The 19348-nt window shown below is 37.7% G+C and overlaps 1 protein-coding gene across 1 annotated transcript in view; it reads left to right on the forward strand.

Annotated features, from left to right (window-relative positions):
• IQCH (IQ motif containing H) overlaps positions 1-19348 on the forward strand; it is a 229497-nt gene that overhangs the window by 56736 nt on the left and 153413 nt on the right. Inside the window, 1 exon segment of the mRNA XM_061430164.1 lies at positions 17495-17615. Within this exon segment, the coding sequence (XP_061286148.1) occupies positions 17495-17615 (121 nt within the window).

The following is a 19348-nucleotide window of genomic DNA, read 5'->3' on the forward strand; positions in this document are numbered from 1 at the left end:
TTTGATCATTTTTATTACATATATTTTGTATTAATGTTATTAGAGACATATGTGTTTATAATTTTTATGTTTTCTCAACCAACTAAACTTTTTATTCCTCTTTCTCTTTGATTATACTCTGTGTCTTAAAAATCTACTTTGGTATTTAAAAAGCCACTCTTTTCTTTGCTTACTGTTTACATGGCATTTTAATGTGTTTTTTTGTTGTTGTTATTACTCAATCCTGTGTCTTTAAAACTAAAATCCATCTCTTAAAGATAGCATACAGTTTTATCTTGGTTTTAAAATCCAGCCTGATAATCTCTCATTTTTAATTAACATTTAATCAGTTTCTATTTAATGTGGTCATTGACATGATTTGATTTAGAACAACCATTTTTCTACTCGCTTTCTATTTTTTCCAACTCTTTTTCTGTCCCTTTGTTTCCTGCTTTACTTTTTAAATTAAAAAAAAAATATTCCGTTTTATTGGCTTTTAAGCTGTACCTCTTTGTATTATTTTAGTGGTTGCTCTAGGAATTACAATATGCATCCTTAACTTATTTGCATTTCCTTGGAGTTAATATTGCACCAGTTCACATGCGATGTAAGGAACTTGCAACTATAGAATTCCATTTACCTCCCAATTCTTTGTGCTTTTGTTATCATGTAAACTGCATATGTTATAATTTTTACCTTAAATACTCAAATATCTTTAAGAGAAATTAAGACAAAAATATAAAATATATAGTCTCATATTTACTGTAGAGTTCTAAGTTTCCATCTTGGATCATTTTCTGTCAGCCTGAAGAACTTCCTTTAAGTGTTTCTTATAACTCATACCGCTTATGTAAGACTTACTGTAATGCTGTCTGCTTTTATTAAAAAAAAAAAAAAAAAAGTATTTCCCTTTATAGAGAGTTTTGAGTTGCCAGGTTTTGGGTTTTTAATATTAACATTTTTAAGTTCCATTGTTTCTGATGAGAAGTTAGCCATCATCTGGATCATTGATTCCCTGTATATAATTTTTTTTTCTTTCCTGTCTACTTTCAAGTTTCCTCTGTCTTTGTCTTCCAGGGATTTGATCATGATATGTCCATGTGTGACTTTCTTTGTCTTTATTCTCCTTCAGATTCATTGAGCTTCTAGGATCTGTAAGTTTATGTTTTCCAGAAAATTGGGGAACATTTTGGCCATTATTTCTTTAACTTTGTCTCCACGTTTCTCTTTCTCCTCTTTCTGGGATTTCAGTTACATATAAAATATACAACATGAAATTTCATGGGTCACATAGGATCTATTCTTTTTCTTATTATTTTTTTCTTTTTGCTCTTGAGATTAAATAACATTTATTAATCTCTCTTGCTTCTTACGCTCCCTTCAATCTGCCATCAAGCCTATCCAATGAACCTGTTATCCCAGACATTTTACTTTTCAGTTCTAAAATTTCCATTTAGTTCTTTTTTTATAGTTTTCATTTTTCAACCAAGATTTTCCATTTGTTAATTAATTATGATAACAGTTTTCTTTTAACTATTAAAAAATACGTATAACAGCTTTAAAGTTCTTTTTTGCTAAGTCTATGCTCTGGATTATCTTGACATCTTTCTATTGTAAAAAACTAATGTATTAAGGTATGATTGACATAAAAAATCTGTACATATTTAGTGTATACAACTTGATGGGTGTGGTGAACCATCACCACAATCTGTGCTGTAAACTGGTTAATCACTTCCAGGGTCTGTTTCTATTGATGACAATTTCTCTTGCATGGATAATATTTTCCTCTATTTCTTAGCAAATACAGTACCATTTTATCATTAAGGACATTATAAATGTGTTACACAAACTGTGAATTCCATCACCATGTGTTAATTCTTACTCAAGCAGGCAATTAATTTGGTGAGACTCAAATTCCAAATGCTGGCCTGCGTGGGTAGAAGCTGAAATCTCTGCTCAGTTTTCTCAGTGCTTAGCTTTTCAAATTGCTAACTATTGTATCTTTGCTGGGATTCTTAGAATCACTTCCATATATGTGTAGCTCAAGGGTCATCCAAGTATTTGCATGTCATTTATTTGCCAATTTTGAATCCCTGCCATGTAACCTTCTCCTTTTGGGGATTCCCCTTCATTTTCAGCCTTTATGATACCCTTAAAGTCCATCCTTTTACTTCTTTAGCAAGTGAAACTGTGCCTTTCTTCTTAAATTATAGTCACTTTGCATCTTATCGACTGAGAAGTACTTTTGAATCACATACATAAATCTCAAATGTTCAGTTCAGTTCAATAGCTCAGTCGTTTCTGACTCTTTGAGACCCCATAGACTGCAGCATGCCAGTCCTCCTTGTCCATCACCAACTCCTGGAGCTTACTTAGACTCATGTCCATTGAGTTGGTGACGCCATCCAACCATCTCCTCCTCTGTCTGCCGCTTCTCCTCCCACCTTCCATCTTTCCCAGCATCAGGGTCTTTTCTAGTGAGTCAGTTCTTCACATCAGGTGGCCAAAGTATTGGAGTTTTAGCTTCAGCATCAGTCCTTCCAATGAATATTCTGGACTGATTTCCTTTAGGAGGTACTGGTTGGATCTCCTTGCAGTCCAAGGGACTCTCAAGACTCTTCCCCAGCATAACAATTCAAAAGTATCAATTCTTTTTTTTTGTTTGTTTATTTTTTAAATTTTATTTTATTTTTAAACTTTACAATATTGTATTAGTTTTGCCAAATATCGAAATGAATCCGCAGGTATACCTGTGTTCCCCATCCTGAACCCTCCTGCCTCCTCCCTCCCCATACCCTCCCTCTGGGCCGTCCCAGTGCACCACCCCAAGCATCCAGTATCGTGCATTGAACCTGGACTGGAGACTCGTTTCATACATGATATTATACATGTTTCAATGCCATTCTCTCAAATCTCCCCATCCTCTCCCTCTCCCACAGAGTCCCTAAGACTGATCTATACATCAGTGTCTCTTTGCTGTCTCATACACAGGGTTATTGTTACCATCTTTCTAAATTCCATATATATGCGTTAGTATACTGTATTGGTGTTTTTCTTTCTGGAATTCTTGGGTGCTCAGCTTTCTTTACAATCCAACTCTCACATCCATATGTGACTACTAGAAAAACCATACCTTTGACTAGTCAGACTTTTGTCGGCAAACTAATGTCTCTGCTTTTTAATATGCTGTCTAGGGTGGTCATAACTTTTCTTCCAAGGAGTAAGTGTCTTTTAATTCCATGGGTGCAGTGACCATCTGAATGACTTTGGAGGCCCCCAAAATAAAGTCTGTCACTGTTTCTACTGTTTCCCCATTCATTTGCCATGAAGTGAAAGAACTAGATACCATGATCTTAGTTTTCTGAATGTTGAGTTTTAAGCCAACTTTTTCACTCTCCTCTTTCACTTTCATTAAGAGGCTCTTCAGTTCTTCACTTTCTGCCATAAGGGTGGTGTCATCTACATATCTGAAGTTACTGATATTTCTCCTGGCAATCTTGATTCTAGCTGTGCTTCATCCAGCCCAGCATTTCTCATGATGTACTCTGCATATAAGTTAAATAAGCAGAGTGACAATATACAGCCTTGACATTCTCCTTTCCCTGTTTGGAACCAGTCTGTTGTTCTATGTCCAGTTCTAACTCTTGCTTCCTGACCTGCATACAGATTTCTCAAGAGGCAGGTCAGGTGGTCTGGTATTCCCATCTCTTTCAGAATTTTCCAGAGTTTGTTGGCGTCCACACAAAGGCTTTGACATAGTCATTAAAACATAAGTAGATATTTTTCTGGAACTCTCTTGCTTTTTTGATGATTCAAGAGATGTTGGCAATTTGATCTCTGGTTCCTCTGCCTTTTCTAAAACCAGCTTGATCTGGAAGTTCATGGTTCACATATTGTTGAAGCCTGGCTTGGAGAATTTTAAGCATTACTTTACTAGCATGTGAGATGAGTGCAATTGTGTGGTAGTTTGAGCATTCTTTGGCATTGCCTTTCTTTGGGATTGGAATGAAAACTGACCTTTTCCAGTCCTGTGGCCACTGCTGAGTTTTCCAAATTTGCTGGCATATTCTGTGCAGCACTTTTACAGCATCATCTTCTAGGATTTGAAATAGCTCAACTGCAAATCCATCACCTCCACTAGCTTTGTTCGTAGTGATGCTTCCTAAGGCCCATTTGACTTCACATTCAGGGATGTCTGGCTCTAGGTTGGATTTCACATCATCGTGATTATCTGGGTCGTGAAGATTTTTTTTGGATAGTTCTTCTGGTATTCTTGCCACCTCTTCTTAATATCTTCTGCTTCTGTTAGAAGAAGCATTTCTATCCTTCTAGATACCATTTCTATCCTTTATTGTGTCCATCTTTGCATGAAATGTCCCCTTGGTATCTCTAATTTTCTTGAAGAGATCTCTAGACTTTCCCATTCTATTCTTTTCCTCTATTTCTTTGCATTGATCACTGAGGAAGCCTTTCTTATCTCTCCTTGCTATTCTTTGGAGCTCTGCATTCAGATGCTTATATCTTTCCTTTTCTCCTTTGCTTTTCGCTTCTCTTCTTTTCACAGCTATTTGTAAGGTCTCCTCAGACAACCATTTTGCCCTTTTGCATTTCTTTTCCATGGGGATGGTCTTGCTCCCTGTCTCCTATACAATGTCACAAACCTCTCTGTCCATAGTTAATCAGGCACTCTGTCTAAAATTCCCTTGAATCTATTTGTCACTTCTATTGTATAATCATAAGGGATCTGATTTAGGTCATACCTGAATGGTCTAGTGATTTTCCCTACTTTCTTCAATTTAAGTCTGAATTTGTCAATAAGGAGTTCATGGTCTGTGCCATAGTCAGGTCCCAGTCTTGTTTTTGCTGACTGTATAGAACTTCTCTATCTTTGGCTGCAAAGAATATAATCAATCTGATTTCAGTATTGACCATCTGGTGATGTCCATGTGTAGAGTCTTCTCATATGTTGTTGGAAGACGGTGTTTGCTATGACCAGTGCGTTCTCTTGGTAAAACTCTATTAGCCTTTGCCCTACTTCATTTTATACTTCAAGGCCAATTTTGCCTGTTACTCCAGTTATTTCTTGACTCCCTACTTTTGCGTTGTAGTCCCCTATAATGAAAAGGACATCTTTTTTGGGTGTTAGTTCTAGAGGGTCTTGTAGGTCTTCATAGAACCATTCAACTTCAGCTTCTTCAGTATTACTGGTCGGGGCATAGACTTGGATTACTGTGATATTGAATGGTTAGCCTTAGAAATGAACAGAGATCATTGTGTCATTTTTAAGACTGCATCCAAGTGTTGCATTTCAGACTCTTTTGTTGAATATGATGGCTACTCCATTTCTTCTAAGGGATTCTTGCCCACAGTAGTAGATGTAATGGTCATCTGAGTTAAATTCACCAATTCCAGTCCATTTTAGTTTGCTGATTCCTAAAATGTTGATGTTCACTCTTGCCATCTCCTGTTCGACCACTTCCAATTTGCCTTGATTCAAGGACCTAACATTCCAGGTTCCTATGCAATATTGCTCTTTATAGAGAAATATTGTGTATTCCGACCCTAAACAATGGCTATACAAAATATTCTAAATAGATTAAAAATGATAAAAGAAAGAATTTTGGAACATCTGAAAAGAAGAAAACACAGTAAAGAAAATATGGGTAAAAACAATAGACTTACTTTTTCTTCTTGAGTTTTCTAGATTATATTTGATGTTTGAAATAAAAATCATAACACTGTCTGATATAGCTCTAAATTTATGTGGAGGAAATAAGCATGCAACTACCATGAGATCCAGCAGTTATGCTCCTGAGAATTTGTCCTAAAGAAATGACAATGCAGGTTCATATAAAAAGCTGTACACAAAGGTTTACAGCAACTTTATTCATAGTCACCAAAAGCTGGAAACAACCCAAACATCCTTTAACAGGTGAATGGTTTAACAGTTGTGGTAGTCTCATACTGTGGGTTACTAGTCAGCAACAAAAAGGAATAAACTACTGATAAAAGCAACAACCTGGATTAAATCTTCAAAGAATCATGTTGAGTGAAAAAAACAATTCCAAAAGGTCACATACTGTAAGAGTCCATTTATCTAACGTATTTGAAATGACAAAATTCCAGAAAGAGAGAACAGATTAGTTGTTGCCAGGGTTTAAAGGCATGGGGGGTGGGAGGGGCGTGCCTGTGGCTCTTAGTGGATAACACGAGGAATCCATGAGCTAGACGAAATGTTCTATATCTTAGCTGCATCAATATTTCAGTTGTCATATTGTACTGTAGTTTGGCAATATGCTATTCTGGGAAAAACTGAGTTAAGAATGCAAAGGATCGGCCTATATTATTACTTACAATTGGCATGTGAATCTACAATTATCTCAAAATCAAAAGTTTAGTTAAAAACAGGACTTTCCTGGTGGTCCAGTGGTAAAGAATCCACCTGCCAAGACAAAGGACACCAGTTTGATCCCTAATCTGGGAAGATTCCACATACTGCAAGGCAACTAAGCCCATGTGCCACAACTATTGAGCCTGTGTCCACAACTACTAAAGCCCGTGCCTTCAAGAACCTTTGCTCTGCCTCAAAAGAAGCCACCACAATGAGAGGCCAGTGTACTGCAACTAAAGAAAGCCCTCACACGGCAGAAAAGACTCAGCAGAGCCAAAAAAAATTTTTTTTATTAATAAATTTAAAATTTTATTTAAAAACAAAGACACCAATAAGATAATGAAATGCCAAGCCACAGAGTAGAAAAAATTTTTCATAATATCAGTTCAGTTCAGTCGCTCAGTCGTGTCCGACTCTTTGCGACCCCATGGACTCCAGCATGCCAGGCCTCCCTGTCCATCACCAACTCCTGGAGTTTATTCAAACTCATGCCCATTGAGTCGGTGATGCCATCCAACCATCTCATCCTCTGTCGGCCCCTTCTCCTTCTGCCTTTAGTCTTTGCCAGCACCAGGATCTCTTTCCAGTGAGTCAGCTCGTCGCATCAGGTGGCCAAAGTATTGGAGTTTGAGCTTCAACATCAGTCCTTCCAATGAATATTCAGGACTGATTTCCTTTAGGATGCACTGGTTGGATCTCCTTGCAGTCCAAGGGACTCTCAAGAGTCTTTTCCAACACCACAGTTCAAAAGCATCAATTCTTTGGCATTCAGCTTTCTTTATAGTCCAACTGTAACATCCATACATGACTACTGGAAAAACCATAGCTTTGAGTAGACAGACCTCTGTTGACAAAGTAATGTCTCTGCTTTTTAATATGCTGTCTAGGTTGGTCATAGCTTTCCTTCCAAGGAACAAGCATCTTTTAATTTCATGGCTGCAGTCACCATCTGCAGTGATTTTGGAGCCCCCCAGTATAAAGTTCCTCACTTTTAAAGTTTCCATTGTTTCGCCATCTATTTGCTGTGAAGTGATTGGACCGTATGCCATGATCTTAGTTTTCTGAATTGAGTTTTAAGCCAACTTTTTCACTCTCTTTCACTTTCATCAAGAGGCTCTTTAGTTCTTCATTTTCTGCCATAAGGGTGGTGTCATCAGCATATCTGAGGTTATTGATATTTCTCCCAGCAATCTTGATTCCAGTTTGTGCTTCATCCAGCGCAGCATTTCGCATGATGTACTCTGCATATAATTTAAATAAGCAGCCTTGACATTCTCCTTTCTCAATTTGGAACCAGTCTGTTGTTCCATGTCCAGTTCTAACTGTTGCTTCTTGACCTGCATACATATTTCTCAGGTGGCAGGTCAGGTGGTCTGGTATTTCCATCTCTTTAAGAATTTTCCATAGTTTGTTGTAATCCACACAGTCAAAGGCTTTGGCATAGTCAATAAAGCAGAAGTAGATGTTTTTCTGCAACTCTCTTGCTTTTTTGATGATCCAGTGGATGTTGGCAATTTGATCTCTGCCAATAGTTTCCTTATTTCCTCATCAACTCCCTTCTAGCTTCTGCCTTTTTCAATTTACCTGTGTACCTTCAAATAGTTTTTCCCTTTTTAATATTTTATCCAGAATTTATAATTGTTATGTTCAGGAGGATTAGTCTGTTATAAGCTATCATTACCACAATGGTGACTAGCCCATTTTTCAGTCTCAATATTGTACTATCTTTATCTGAAAGGAAAATATTTTCTATTAATATGATTATGTTAATTGCTGCTTTCCAATGTCTTAAGTGATTATATTTTAAAAAACTTTTTTGTTCTATTTCTTCAAGTGAGATTAAAAGACAGATTTAGATGAATTCTGAATTATGTAATGCCTTCAGGGGCTACATGAATACCTAAAATATATTTGTAAATGAAATAAGCCAAGTACAAAGAAAAGCTATATGAACTCAGAGGAAGAAGAGATCAGAGGTGATTTCCTAGAGGATATTACCTTTAAGGCAGTAGTTAAAGAGTGATAGTAGCCAGAGCTAAGAGAGAGAAAGAGGGAGAGACAGCGTTCCAGAAGAAATCTCATAAACAATGCAAAAAGTGGGAGGTTTGGAGGCTCAAGTCTTACTGGTTATAGCTATAATTTTTAATATAATTCAAAATCAATACTATGGTGTGAACACACTGCTATATATAAAAATATGGGTAAATCTTACACCAATTTTAAAAGAAAAAAGTCAGATACAAAAGAATACATACTGTAACAATCCATTTAAGTTCAAAAACAGAAAACTTATAGGTGGTAATGGAATTCAGAATAGTGGTTACCTTTGGGTTATGGAAGCAACTGGGAGGGAACCTGAGTGAAGTCCCTTGGGTGCTTGCAATGTTATACCTCTTTTTCTGAAGGCTGGTTACCTACAGAGTTCACTTTGTAAAAATTTATCAATTGATGACTTTATGATTTGTGCCTTTAAATAATATCACACTTCAATAAAATGTTTATGTGAAACAAAAATGAAACCCAGTTTCTGGTATCAAGAAAAGTTTATCATGTGTATTTCCATATATTAACATGTTAATCCCTCACAATGACCTTATGGAAGTCCAGTTATGCTGATTTTTATGTGAAATTGAATTATATGAACTTGAAATACCATGATGTAAAATAATAAATTCTGGCTTTATACACAAAATTTGAAATGATTCAAATCTCCCCAAGTTAAAAAAAAATTTCATTTTCTTACAAAGCTGGATCAATCTGAGCAAATTTAAGATCTATTTAAGCTTAAGGGAGGTACCACTTGAGTAGATAAAAATATCTTGTGTAATTCAGGATAATACAAATAACAGATGCAACACTAGTTAATGCTTTTTGGTGTCACAGTTTCAGCAGAGCAGTGTTGGCTGACACAGCAGCTCTACAATGCCAGGTACCACACACTTTCCATTTTACAGCTCTGTCCTACTGAACAGGCAATTTTCTATCTTGTGATCTAAGATGACTGTGACTCTCCCACCGTCTTTCTGTAGTCCTACCAGGAGAATCACTGCAGTTTCTATACTGCCAGCCAGAACTTGCCACAAAGACATGGGAAGCTACAAGAGGGCCTGGGAAATGCAGTTTCTGGCTGAGCAGTACATTGATGGTTCAGCAGACGTCTTTGCCATACTTGCCATTCTTTGTCTAGTTGTTTTGAACTATGTGAGTTTACAATTATAAAATGTCTCCAGGAATAGATCCTTTACATAAAATTCAGCTGCTCTGTAGATAAGAATATTCCTATTTTACAGAAGATAAAACTGAGACTCAGAGATAGTAAATGACTTATGCCTACCCTGTACATTGCTAAGTAAATGGCAAAGCTGGGATGCAAATACAGTTCTCAAACTCAGGATTCTTGCTTTTGTGCTACAGAAGCTTCTCCAGAGAGTTTTTCTGCTAGTTCCAAGAATACTGGTAATCCTTATGTTCCCAGTGAATTTCAGGTTCTTGATGTCTCATTGGGAAAGAATTCAGTGAGAGACAAAGTGATAGGTAAGAAGTGGACTTATCTAGAGAGAAACACACTCCACAGACAGAGTGTGGGCCATCTCAGAAGGTGAGAGAGCCTCAAAGTGTGGCATGGTTGGTTTTTATGGGATGGATAATTTCCTAGGCTAATGAGTGGAAGGATTACTCCCATTATTTCAGGAAAGGGGTGGAGATTTCTCGGAATTTGGCCATGCCCACTTTGGGCCTTTATGGTTAGATTCACATCCACTGGATCATAGAAAAAGCAAGAGAATTCCAGAAAAACATCTACTTCTGCTTCATCCACTACACTAAAGCCTTTGACTGTGTGGATCACGACAAACTGGAAAATTGTTAAAGATATGGGAATACCAGACCACCTTACTTGCCTTCTGAGAAACCTGTATGCAGGTCAAGAAGCCACAGTTAGAACCAGACATGGAATAATGGACTGGTTCAAAATTGGGAAAGGAGTACATCAAGGCTGTATATTATCACCCTGTTTATTTAACATATATGCAGAGTATGTCATGCAAAATGCCAGGCTGGATGAAGCACAAGTTAGAACCAAGATTGCTGGGAGAAATATCAATAACCCCAGATATGCAGATGATACCACCTAATGGCAGAAAACAAAGAAGAACCAAAGAGCTTCTTGATGAAGGTGAAAGAGGAGTGTGAAAAAGCTGGCTTAAAACTCAACATTCAAAAAACTAAGATTGTGGCATTTGATCCCATCACTTCCTAGCAAATAGATGGGGAAACAGTGGAAACAGTAACAGATCTTATTTTCTCGGGCTCCAAAATCACTGTGGACAGTGACTGCAGCCATGAAATTAACAGATGCTTGCTCCTTGGAAGAAAAACTATTACAAACCTACACAGTGTATTAAAAAGCAGAGACATCATTTTGCTGACAAAGGTCCATATAGTCAAAGCTATGGTTTTCCCAGTAGTCATGTATGAATGTGAGAGTTGGACCATAAATAAGACTGAGTGCTGAAGAATTGATGCCATCCAAGTGGTGCTGGAGAAGACTCTTGAGAGTCCCTTGGTCAGCAAGGAGATCAAACCAGTCCATCCTAAAGGAAATCAAACCCTGAATATTCATTGGAAGGACTGATGCTGAAACTCTGATACTTTGGCCATTGAAAAGACGACTCACTGGAAAAGACCCTGATGCTGGGAAAGATTGAAGGGAAGAGGAGAAGTGGATGACAGAGGATGAGATGGTTGGATGGCATCACCGATTCAGTGGACATGAGTTTGAGCAAACTCTTGGAGACAGTGACAGAGAAGCCTGGCATGCTGCAGTCCATGGGGTATCGAAGAGTAAGACACGACTGAGCAATTGAACCACAACCATGGTTAGCCTCAGAACTGCCATGGTGCTGGTGGGTACGTTCTTTAGCATGCTAGTGTATTACAACAAGTGTATAATGAAGGTCAAGGCCCACCGGAAGCCGAATCTTTGGCCATCTTGGACCTACTTGGTTCTAACCATTTCTTGGCATGTCCTATATCTATGTCATTCTTTTAAATGTGCCTTGCCCTCTCCCCTCCTGTTTCACTTATTCTGAGAGAAGGTGAGACTCCTGCTATCTCTAAATTAGATGGCACTTGGAAAGGAGTGAGATAGGGCACAAAGTGGTAGGACTTTACTAGGAACTGACAACCTGAGATGTGTTTGCTTAAAGGTTCAAGAACTCAGGAATCAAGAAAATACAGCATGAAGCACTGGGGCATGAACAGTGACTTGCATTTCAGTTGTGCCTCTGAACTACAAGGCAGATTATACACGTGTTCCAAGTATTTTCCCTTTCTGATTTTTAGTTTCGCCATCCATCAGATGAGGATTAGGGTTGGGCCAGGGTTGCTGAATATGGTCATGAAGGTTGTACATAATTTCTTAAATTCACTAAGCAGGAGATTCTGGAGCAAAGTAGAGGGTGCCCCATAGCTCCTTGCCTCACCCCGCCTCAGCCCTTAGAAATACTACTGGTATTTTGAGAATCCTCAAAATATTGAGATCCTCAGAAATACTACAAAATCTGGAGAGAAGCCTTCAGGTAATAGAAAGGTGGAAAAACCCAGAATACCCAGTTAGCACATGTTGCTAGGATAGAAAACACACTGCTGCTGCTAAGTCACTTCAGTCGTGTCCGACTCTGTGCGACCCCATAGACGGCAGCCCACCAGGCTCCCCCGTCCCTGGGATTCTCCAGGCAAGAACACTGGAGTGGGTTGCCATTTCCTTCTCCAATGCATGAAAGTGAAAAGTGAAAGTGAAGTGACACTAGTGCCAGAAAATGGGGGACAAGATACTGTATCAGAGCAAGTAGAATGCCTGGACACAGCTGCGGAAATATGTGCAAGGTGAAAAGAAAGGATATGGTCACTACTGATCTGTTATATATATGTCAGTATTTCACCAACAGCTAACAAAAGAAAGGAAGGTGGGGAGGGAGGGAGAATCCTGGGCTTCAAAAGACAAAGCCTAATTTAAGGAAAACATAACTCAAGGAATTTTGTGAGGAGGAATTTTCTCACCATTTCTTCACATTATAGCACAGTTGATAGGGACATAAATAAAACTAGAGCTCAACCATGTGATGATAACATAGCAGAATGAGATTAAAAAAAGAGGTTGCAGACATAAGGAAATAAATCGAATACCAAAATACTTTATGGAACTAATAAATACACTATAAATAGAAAGAACAGAACAGACACTGCTGAATACTGAAATATTGACAGGGAGAAAAAACTGTAAGCACAGTACATGCACTCTCATCTGATAAAGGAAATTAATTTGAAGTTAATAGATATGCATATTAGTTTGTTACCAGCTAAGCTGCTGTAACAAAGAGATCCAAAGAAATAATGCCTTATATAAATTAGTTTCTTTCTCACTCACAAAACAATCCACAGATGAGACATCCAAGGCTGGCAGGATCTCCTCCAGGAGGTCATCCAAGATACGGTTCCTTCTATCCTGATGCTCCATCACCTCCTCATCCCTGTGGTTATAGGAAATTCTCATTTCAGTGGTTGAAGCTGGCTCCTTTCCATACCCGTGTTTCAGTCCATAGGAAAGATAAAAATAGTCCAGGGAAGGCACTCTAAGGGATGCCCTAGACGTTATACATATCACTTACGCCACAGTTTTACTGGCGACATTTAGTCACAGAGGACACTGGGAAAATGTGGTCTTTAACTGGATAGCCATGTGCTCAGCTAAAACTCAATGTTCTATTCTAAAAGGAGCTGGGAGAAAACAAATAGTTAGGAACCACAATATGAAAGATAAAGATGAGCCAACATTTAAGGACACGTGATTTCCCTCACAAAGAGAACCCAGCAAATGAAAGAGAGGACGTACCTGGTGCTGCAGTGTAAGAAGATGTTCCAGAAGTGAAAAAAGAACTGAATCTGCAATATGAAGGAAAACACTGAATCCCAAGAAAGTCTGATTTAGAATGTTTAATATAAAGGTATTTCCTAGTTAAACACCTGAACTTGAAAGGGGAAGAATGCTTCAGACATCTAGGCAGAAGGAAAAAAATCACCTACAAGGGGTAAAAAAAAATCAGGCTGCTATCAGATTTTATTATATTCATTGTGGAAGACGGCAATGCAGAGTTTTGAGAGAAGAGAGGGTGGCCCCAGGTGCAATTCAAGTGTAAAGGCTCAGGGAAGCAAAATATCCATGAACACTTGTTGGAAAGAACTGCTTGACAACCAAAGCTAAGCAATCTAAAAATCCACAAAATAATGCAAGCATAGTGAAACCATGCCAGAAGAACTGTTGATAATCACTGGATCCATTCACATGTAGAACTGATGCTAAACAATCATAGCAATGATGGTTTCAAAACAGAATGAATATTATAAATCTGGACAATGTAAAAAGAATACAATACAAAACTGGGAGGTGAGGGAGAGGAGATGGAAGTAGCAAGAAACTTCTCATGTTCTCATCTTCTGAAGCTAGGATTTATTATCCAAAATAAAAACATATGGTTAAAAAATATATATATACATAAATAGGTAAACAAATAACCTAAATATTTTTTCATAATCACCTTTATTGAACATGTAGCAGGAGTCCACAAATCACTGCCTGAGGGCAGACTGCCTGTTTTTGTAAATTAAATTTCAGTGGAACACAGCTTCATCCCTTTGTTTCCATATTGCTTATGCTACTTTCCAGCTATAAAAATAGACCCCAGACAGCCTAAAACATTTACTCTCTGGCCCTTTAAGAAGAACTTTGCCAACCCATGCAGAAGAATCTTTTTTAACTCACAGGAATCATGTGGTAAAGAAATATTTATTTGAGGCTTAATAATTGGTTGGGTTTAATTCAGCCTTTCCCCTTCCTATGAAATTCATGTCAAATTAAGTTTAATAATGTAATATAAATCCTATTTTTTTTAAATAAGTAAATCATCCCAAGGTATCAGGGATAATGAATCATCTAGTGATATTTGATATGGTTTCTTCAATTTTCACCTCTGTTTTTATTTGGAATCTTTTTAATGAGCATCTATCATTGTTACCAGAATAATAAAATAGAACATTTTTTCTATTTGAAATCCCTGGAAGCAAATATACCAAGATACTAACAATGATTAATTCTGGCTGACAGGAATATGATTGCTGTTTTCTTCTTTAAGCTTTTCTGTATTTTTTAAATATTGAAAAAATTTTAAGCTATTATGGAAGATTTCCGCATAAAGTGATAAGAATTCTGAATTACAGTTTTGGAAATGGTAATGAGAAGTACCAGATATGAGAGACATTGTTCTATTTATAGTATGATTCTTTTATTAGCAGCATACAAACCACAAAGCACAGTTCAGTATAAGTATCAAACACAACATAAAAGAGAAGCCGGAATCAGATGATGTTCAGCTTCTGTTAGGCAATCAGCACTTTCACATGGTTTCTTTAATTTGCATTTATCTACCTTTCCCGTCTCATCCACACCTTATCCTCCTGATACACACAATATACTCGAGCCACATAGAGACCTTCACCTTCAGTGAAATGTTCATGCATTTGTGTGCTCTTTTGCTTTCTTGCCACCATTCTTTCTACCTATAATTGCATCCTGTTCTCCACGTGATATAATTCAATGCTTCTTTTAAGATGCAATTTAAATATCACTTACTGCAGTACATCTCAACCTTGGCTGCACATCAGAATCACCTGGGGAGCTTTGTAAAAATACCGAGGCCCAGGCTCCAGCACAGCTATTCTGGTTTAACTGCCCAGGGTTGGGGCCCAGGCAGCAGTATTTTTAAAAAGCTCCCTGAGTAATGCTAATATACAGCCAGTGTTGAGAGTCATTGCAAAGCCTTCTGCAATACCAGCAGGCAGAGTTAATTACTCCCTCTTCTGCGCTCTCATAGCTCTTAGATTTTCCATTGCTCATGAAATTTAATGCTTACTGTATTAAAGTTAGTGTTATATAGTAAGTGCTCAGTAAATGCTGAGGTTGTTACTGACCTTGTTCTTCCAACCGGGCACATGCAGGAGTGGTTATCCTTACCATGGGAACCCGACAGCAGAGGGGGCTGATGTTTCCCATCCAGAGATCCTGTCTGAAGGATTTACTTCTGTAAACTCACCAGGATGTCACCCTTCTCTGCCTCCTACACACACACACCCCCTCACTGCCTTTTCAGCACAGCCCTAGCCCTTGGGTCCAGCTTTTACATTGTTGAGATTGACGCCATGTAAAGAATGAAAGAAACCAGCGTTATGAAGTGCTGACAGCCTGACAGAAGCTGACCGTCGTCTGCCTTCCCCCATCTCCTTCGTGTCGCACTTTACATTGTGTTTACTGTCAGATCTGCTACTTTAGCTTTCAAGAGCACATTGTCAGGTGTACTTTGTCAAAGGCTTTCAGAAAATCCAGATGAACGATGCTGTGAGCCCCGATACTGTCAGATCTATATTTTACACCTTCACAGTGTTTGACAATTTTATTCAAGTGGAATCTTTCTATCTTCCTTCGATTTACCTTTGCCTCCCTGACCCTGAGATCAGACAACTGGAGACCCTTCTGTTTTTGATACTGAGCATCCTCGTCTATGTCTGCACCATGTCTGGATCACAGTACACTGTATGATTATCTCAGCTTCTCTGGCTAGGAGGAGCTCCTGGAAGTTACTCCTATCTGGAAGTGAAGTAGCGGGAGGAGAGCTGAGGATGAGGAAAAGAGACCAAGGAGCACCAGCAATGCTTAAGTTCCACAATCGCACAATGCGCATGCGCACTCTCATCAGCACAACTCGGAGCTCTACCCTTGCTTCTTCCCGCTGGCCTGGAAGGAAACTGACTGCATTAACAGTCTGCTCTTTCCTGTTAAAAATCCTATTTGTAGTCATTTTAAACCATCCTCTCCAAACATCGCCAAAGGGTTTGGTGTCCATAAGATGGTGTTACTTATATTAATAGTTTCCCTTAAGTACCACATCCTGGCAGTGGAGTTCTAAAATAACTTTGTTCACAGACATTTCTCAGCCAGTAAATATTATTTTTCAAAGTGATTTTCTCCCTGGAGTCTTGATGAAACTTTCCCTTTCTTTTTCCTTAAGGTCACCATGACCTTGATGAACTAGAAGATGAGCTACTGTGGAACCCAATGGCAAATTTCACTAATGCAGAATCAGATCAATCTTCAAATTGAATAATCTTTGCATATCTAGTGCTCTACCGTGGCCTGAGAAAAATCTAACCTTTCTGACTGGTTCTTTATTAAAATCAGTAGTTAAATAGCAAACCATTACCTAGTTCCCTTGGAAGTTATGCAAATTAATTAATGTTTGGAAAATGACTGGGAAATTTTAAAATCATCTCTAAATACCAAACAGTTGCATCTTCCCTGATGAGAGGGCCTAGGTAATTCATAACCTCCTATAATAAAGGTAAAAATACTGTGCTTGGCCTATATAATTACATGTGATTTATTTGCAATACATATAATATTTGAAATCTAGAAAGCATTTAATAGAAACAATTCATATTTCGTGACTATAATAAAAGCACTTAATGACTTTAGGAAAAGTAATCATCTACTCTAAGTGATCTATACATCACATCTTTAACTATTTCTAAGATCTGCTAGAGTCTGCTCCGAGTTTATCCTTAACCTGTTAATGTTGACTGATATGTTTATTTTTACATTTTCCCAGTTTTTATTTATCCTCAAAACTCTAATGTGTATTTCCTAGAAAATTTGCCTGTACAAAACTTTGCTGTATTCAAAACCTCCTCTGTCAAGATTTAGCACTTTTATATTGTAGTCATTAAAATTGAACAAAATCTTAATAGTTCCTTTATTAACTACTATACTGACTTTGCATAGTGGAAATCACAACATGTTAATTGGATTTAATTAACTATTTTAAATTACACAAACTCCTGACAGTAGACAATAGCACAGGGTACCCGTGAGCAATAAAATTGGAGCTGATATTTCTACTTTATTAAAACTTAATGAAACTATTCATATTCATAACCTTATTTATTGTTTACAAGAAGAAAACTGTGTTCATTTTGAAGGCAAAAATGTCTGCTGAAAACAAATTTTTGATCATTTAGGTGAAGGCTCAGAAGTTAATAAAAGGCTCCACTATATCCAGCCTCACGGTTCTACCAGCTTCTCATCGCACGGATCCCTATTTCACCCCAGTGCCAGTCTTACAAGCAGATGCTAACAAAGGTTAGTGATTCAGATAAGCATTTTATATGTTTAGGAACATAAGGGGAAGAGCTTTGAGGTGGGATTGGAGGCCTGAGTTTGAATTCAGACTCAGATGCTGATTCTCCAAGGTGACTTTGGACAAGTCAAGTCCTCACTGTGGCCTGAGTTTCCTTCTCTGTAAATCAGAAGGTTGGACTAGATGACCACCAGAGTCCCTTTCCACTTCTAAGATCCATTATTCTATAGATTTTATATTGATTTAGATTTTGGTATATTTACATGTTAAAATTATTATTGTATTTAGGTGATATTATAATTTTTAAAGCTTCTGAGCAGATAGTTTCTGATCCTTTTCTGATAATACTTAAAATTTTATTTCAATATATTACTACATAAAAATATGAAGCCAGAAATGAATGTAATTATTAAGTGAACTATGCAGGTCTTAGTCTAAATACTTATACTAATACTTAGACTTATACCAGTCTAAATACTTAGTCTAATATTGGTTTGTGAAACCAGTAGATTTCTCATTTTTTAAGCAAAAGGTCACGTCATCTTTATCTCAATATCCCCAGTGCTTAGAACCACATCTAGCATTTTGTAGATACTAAATAGTTGGTTGAATGGATAAGCAAATGAAAGTGTAAGTGAATGACTAAAGACTGAGTGTCATAAATGTAACCCTCTTTACTTCTCCCTGCTACATAATTGGCTGACGTGTTAAAGAATGCTTAAGTGGATCCCCTTTTGTATCTCAAATATGAGCAAGTGAGATGATCTTTATTTCTATCTCACTTTCTAACTGATGTCTGGGGTGTTTTAGATCTAAAGTTGGTTCCCCAGGGTTCCTCTGGTACCTGAAGATTTACAGGTTCTCCATTTTACAGCTCCTGTATCCTGTCTGCTGACCCACTAGTGGTGGTACAGAAAAACTCAAGAAGGACTGCATCATTATAAGCCTCTTAGTTGATTAAGCCTCCCACAACTGAAACAATTACTTTCTTAGTTACGAACCCTGGTTGTTTAGAAATATTGGTGACACATGGTTTTAGTTAGTTTACATTATATTTACTCCCTGGGAAAACTCCAGGGAGTTTTTATTTCTTGCTTTAGAAAAATTTATATTCTTCCTGGGGTCAAATTAAGATGAATGAATGGATCAACCAACCTATTTATCCTTGCTTTAGCAATAGATACAGTAAAAAATTGCTGCAAAACAAAGGTAAATCTAGAGTCATAGCAACTTGTTCCAGAAAAGCATCACATTTTCATCCCTCAGTTATCTGCCAGAGAACACATGGCCTACCATAATATTTGTAGTTAATCAACCAATTAATCAACACATTTATTGACTACTTGCCATATGTCTGGTACTGTGCAAGGTAATATGAATGCCAGGAAAGCACAAGCCACACAAATGCTGATACGGTGCCTAAATGTTTACCTGTCCTGATGCTCTGAACTGTCACTGGAGTCACCCCAGATCTATACTAGTCCAGCATGTGGTGAAAGATGACCAACTCCCAGAAGAGAGGATAGTTTTGGAAAATGCAAGACAAACTTCCCTACTTTTTCTGGAATTATCTTGCTAAATCCAAAGAATAATGTCTCCACCCCTATCCCCACCCCTAGTAAATGATTAAGAATTTAAGTCTTCTAATGAGGAACCAAATTTTCAGTTCAGGCTCTGTGAAATCTCAGGCAAGTTGTGCTCCAGTTTTAGAATAAACTCTATAAACGAGACATGC

This window comes from Bos javanicus, chromosome 10, assembly GCF_032452875.1.
Source record: "Bos javanicus breed banteng chromosome 10, ARS-OSU_banteng_1.0, whole genome shotgun sequence".
In the NCBI taxonomy this organism is placed as follows: Eukaryota; Metazoa; Chordata; class Mammalia; order Artiodactyla; family Bovidae; genus Bos; species Bos javanicus.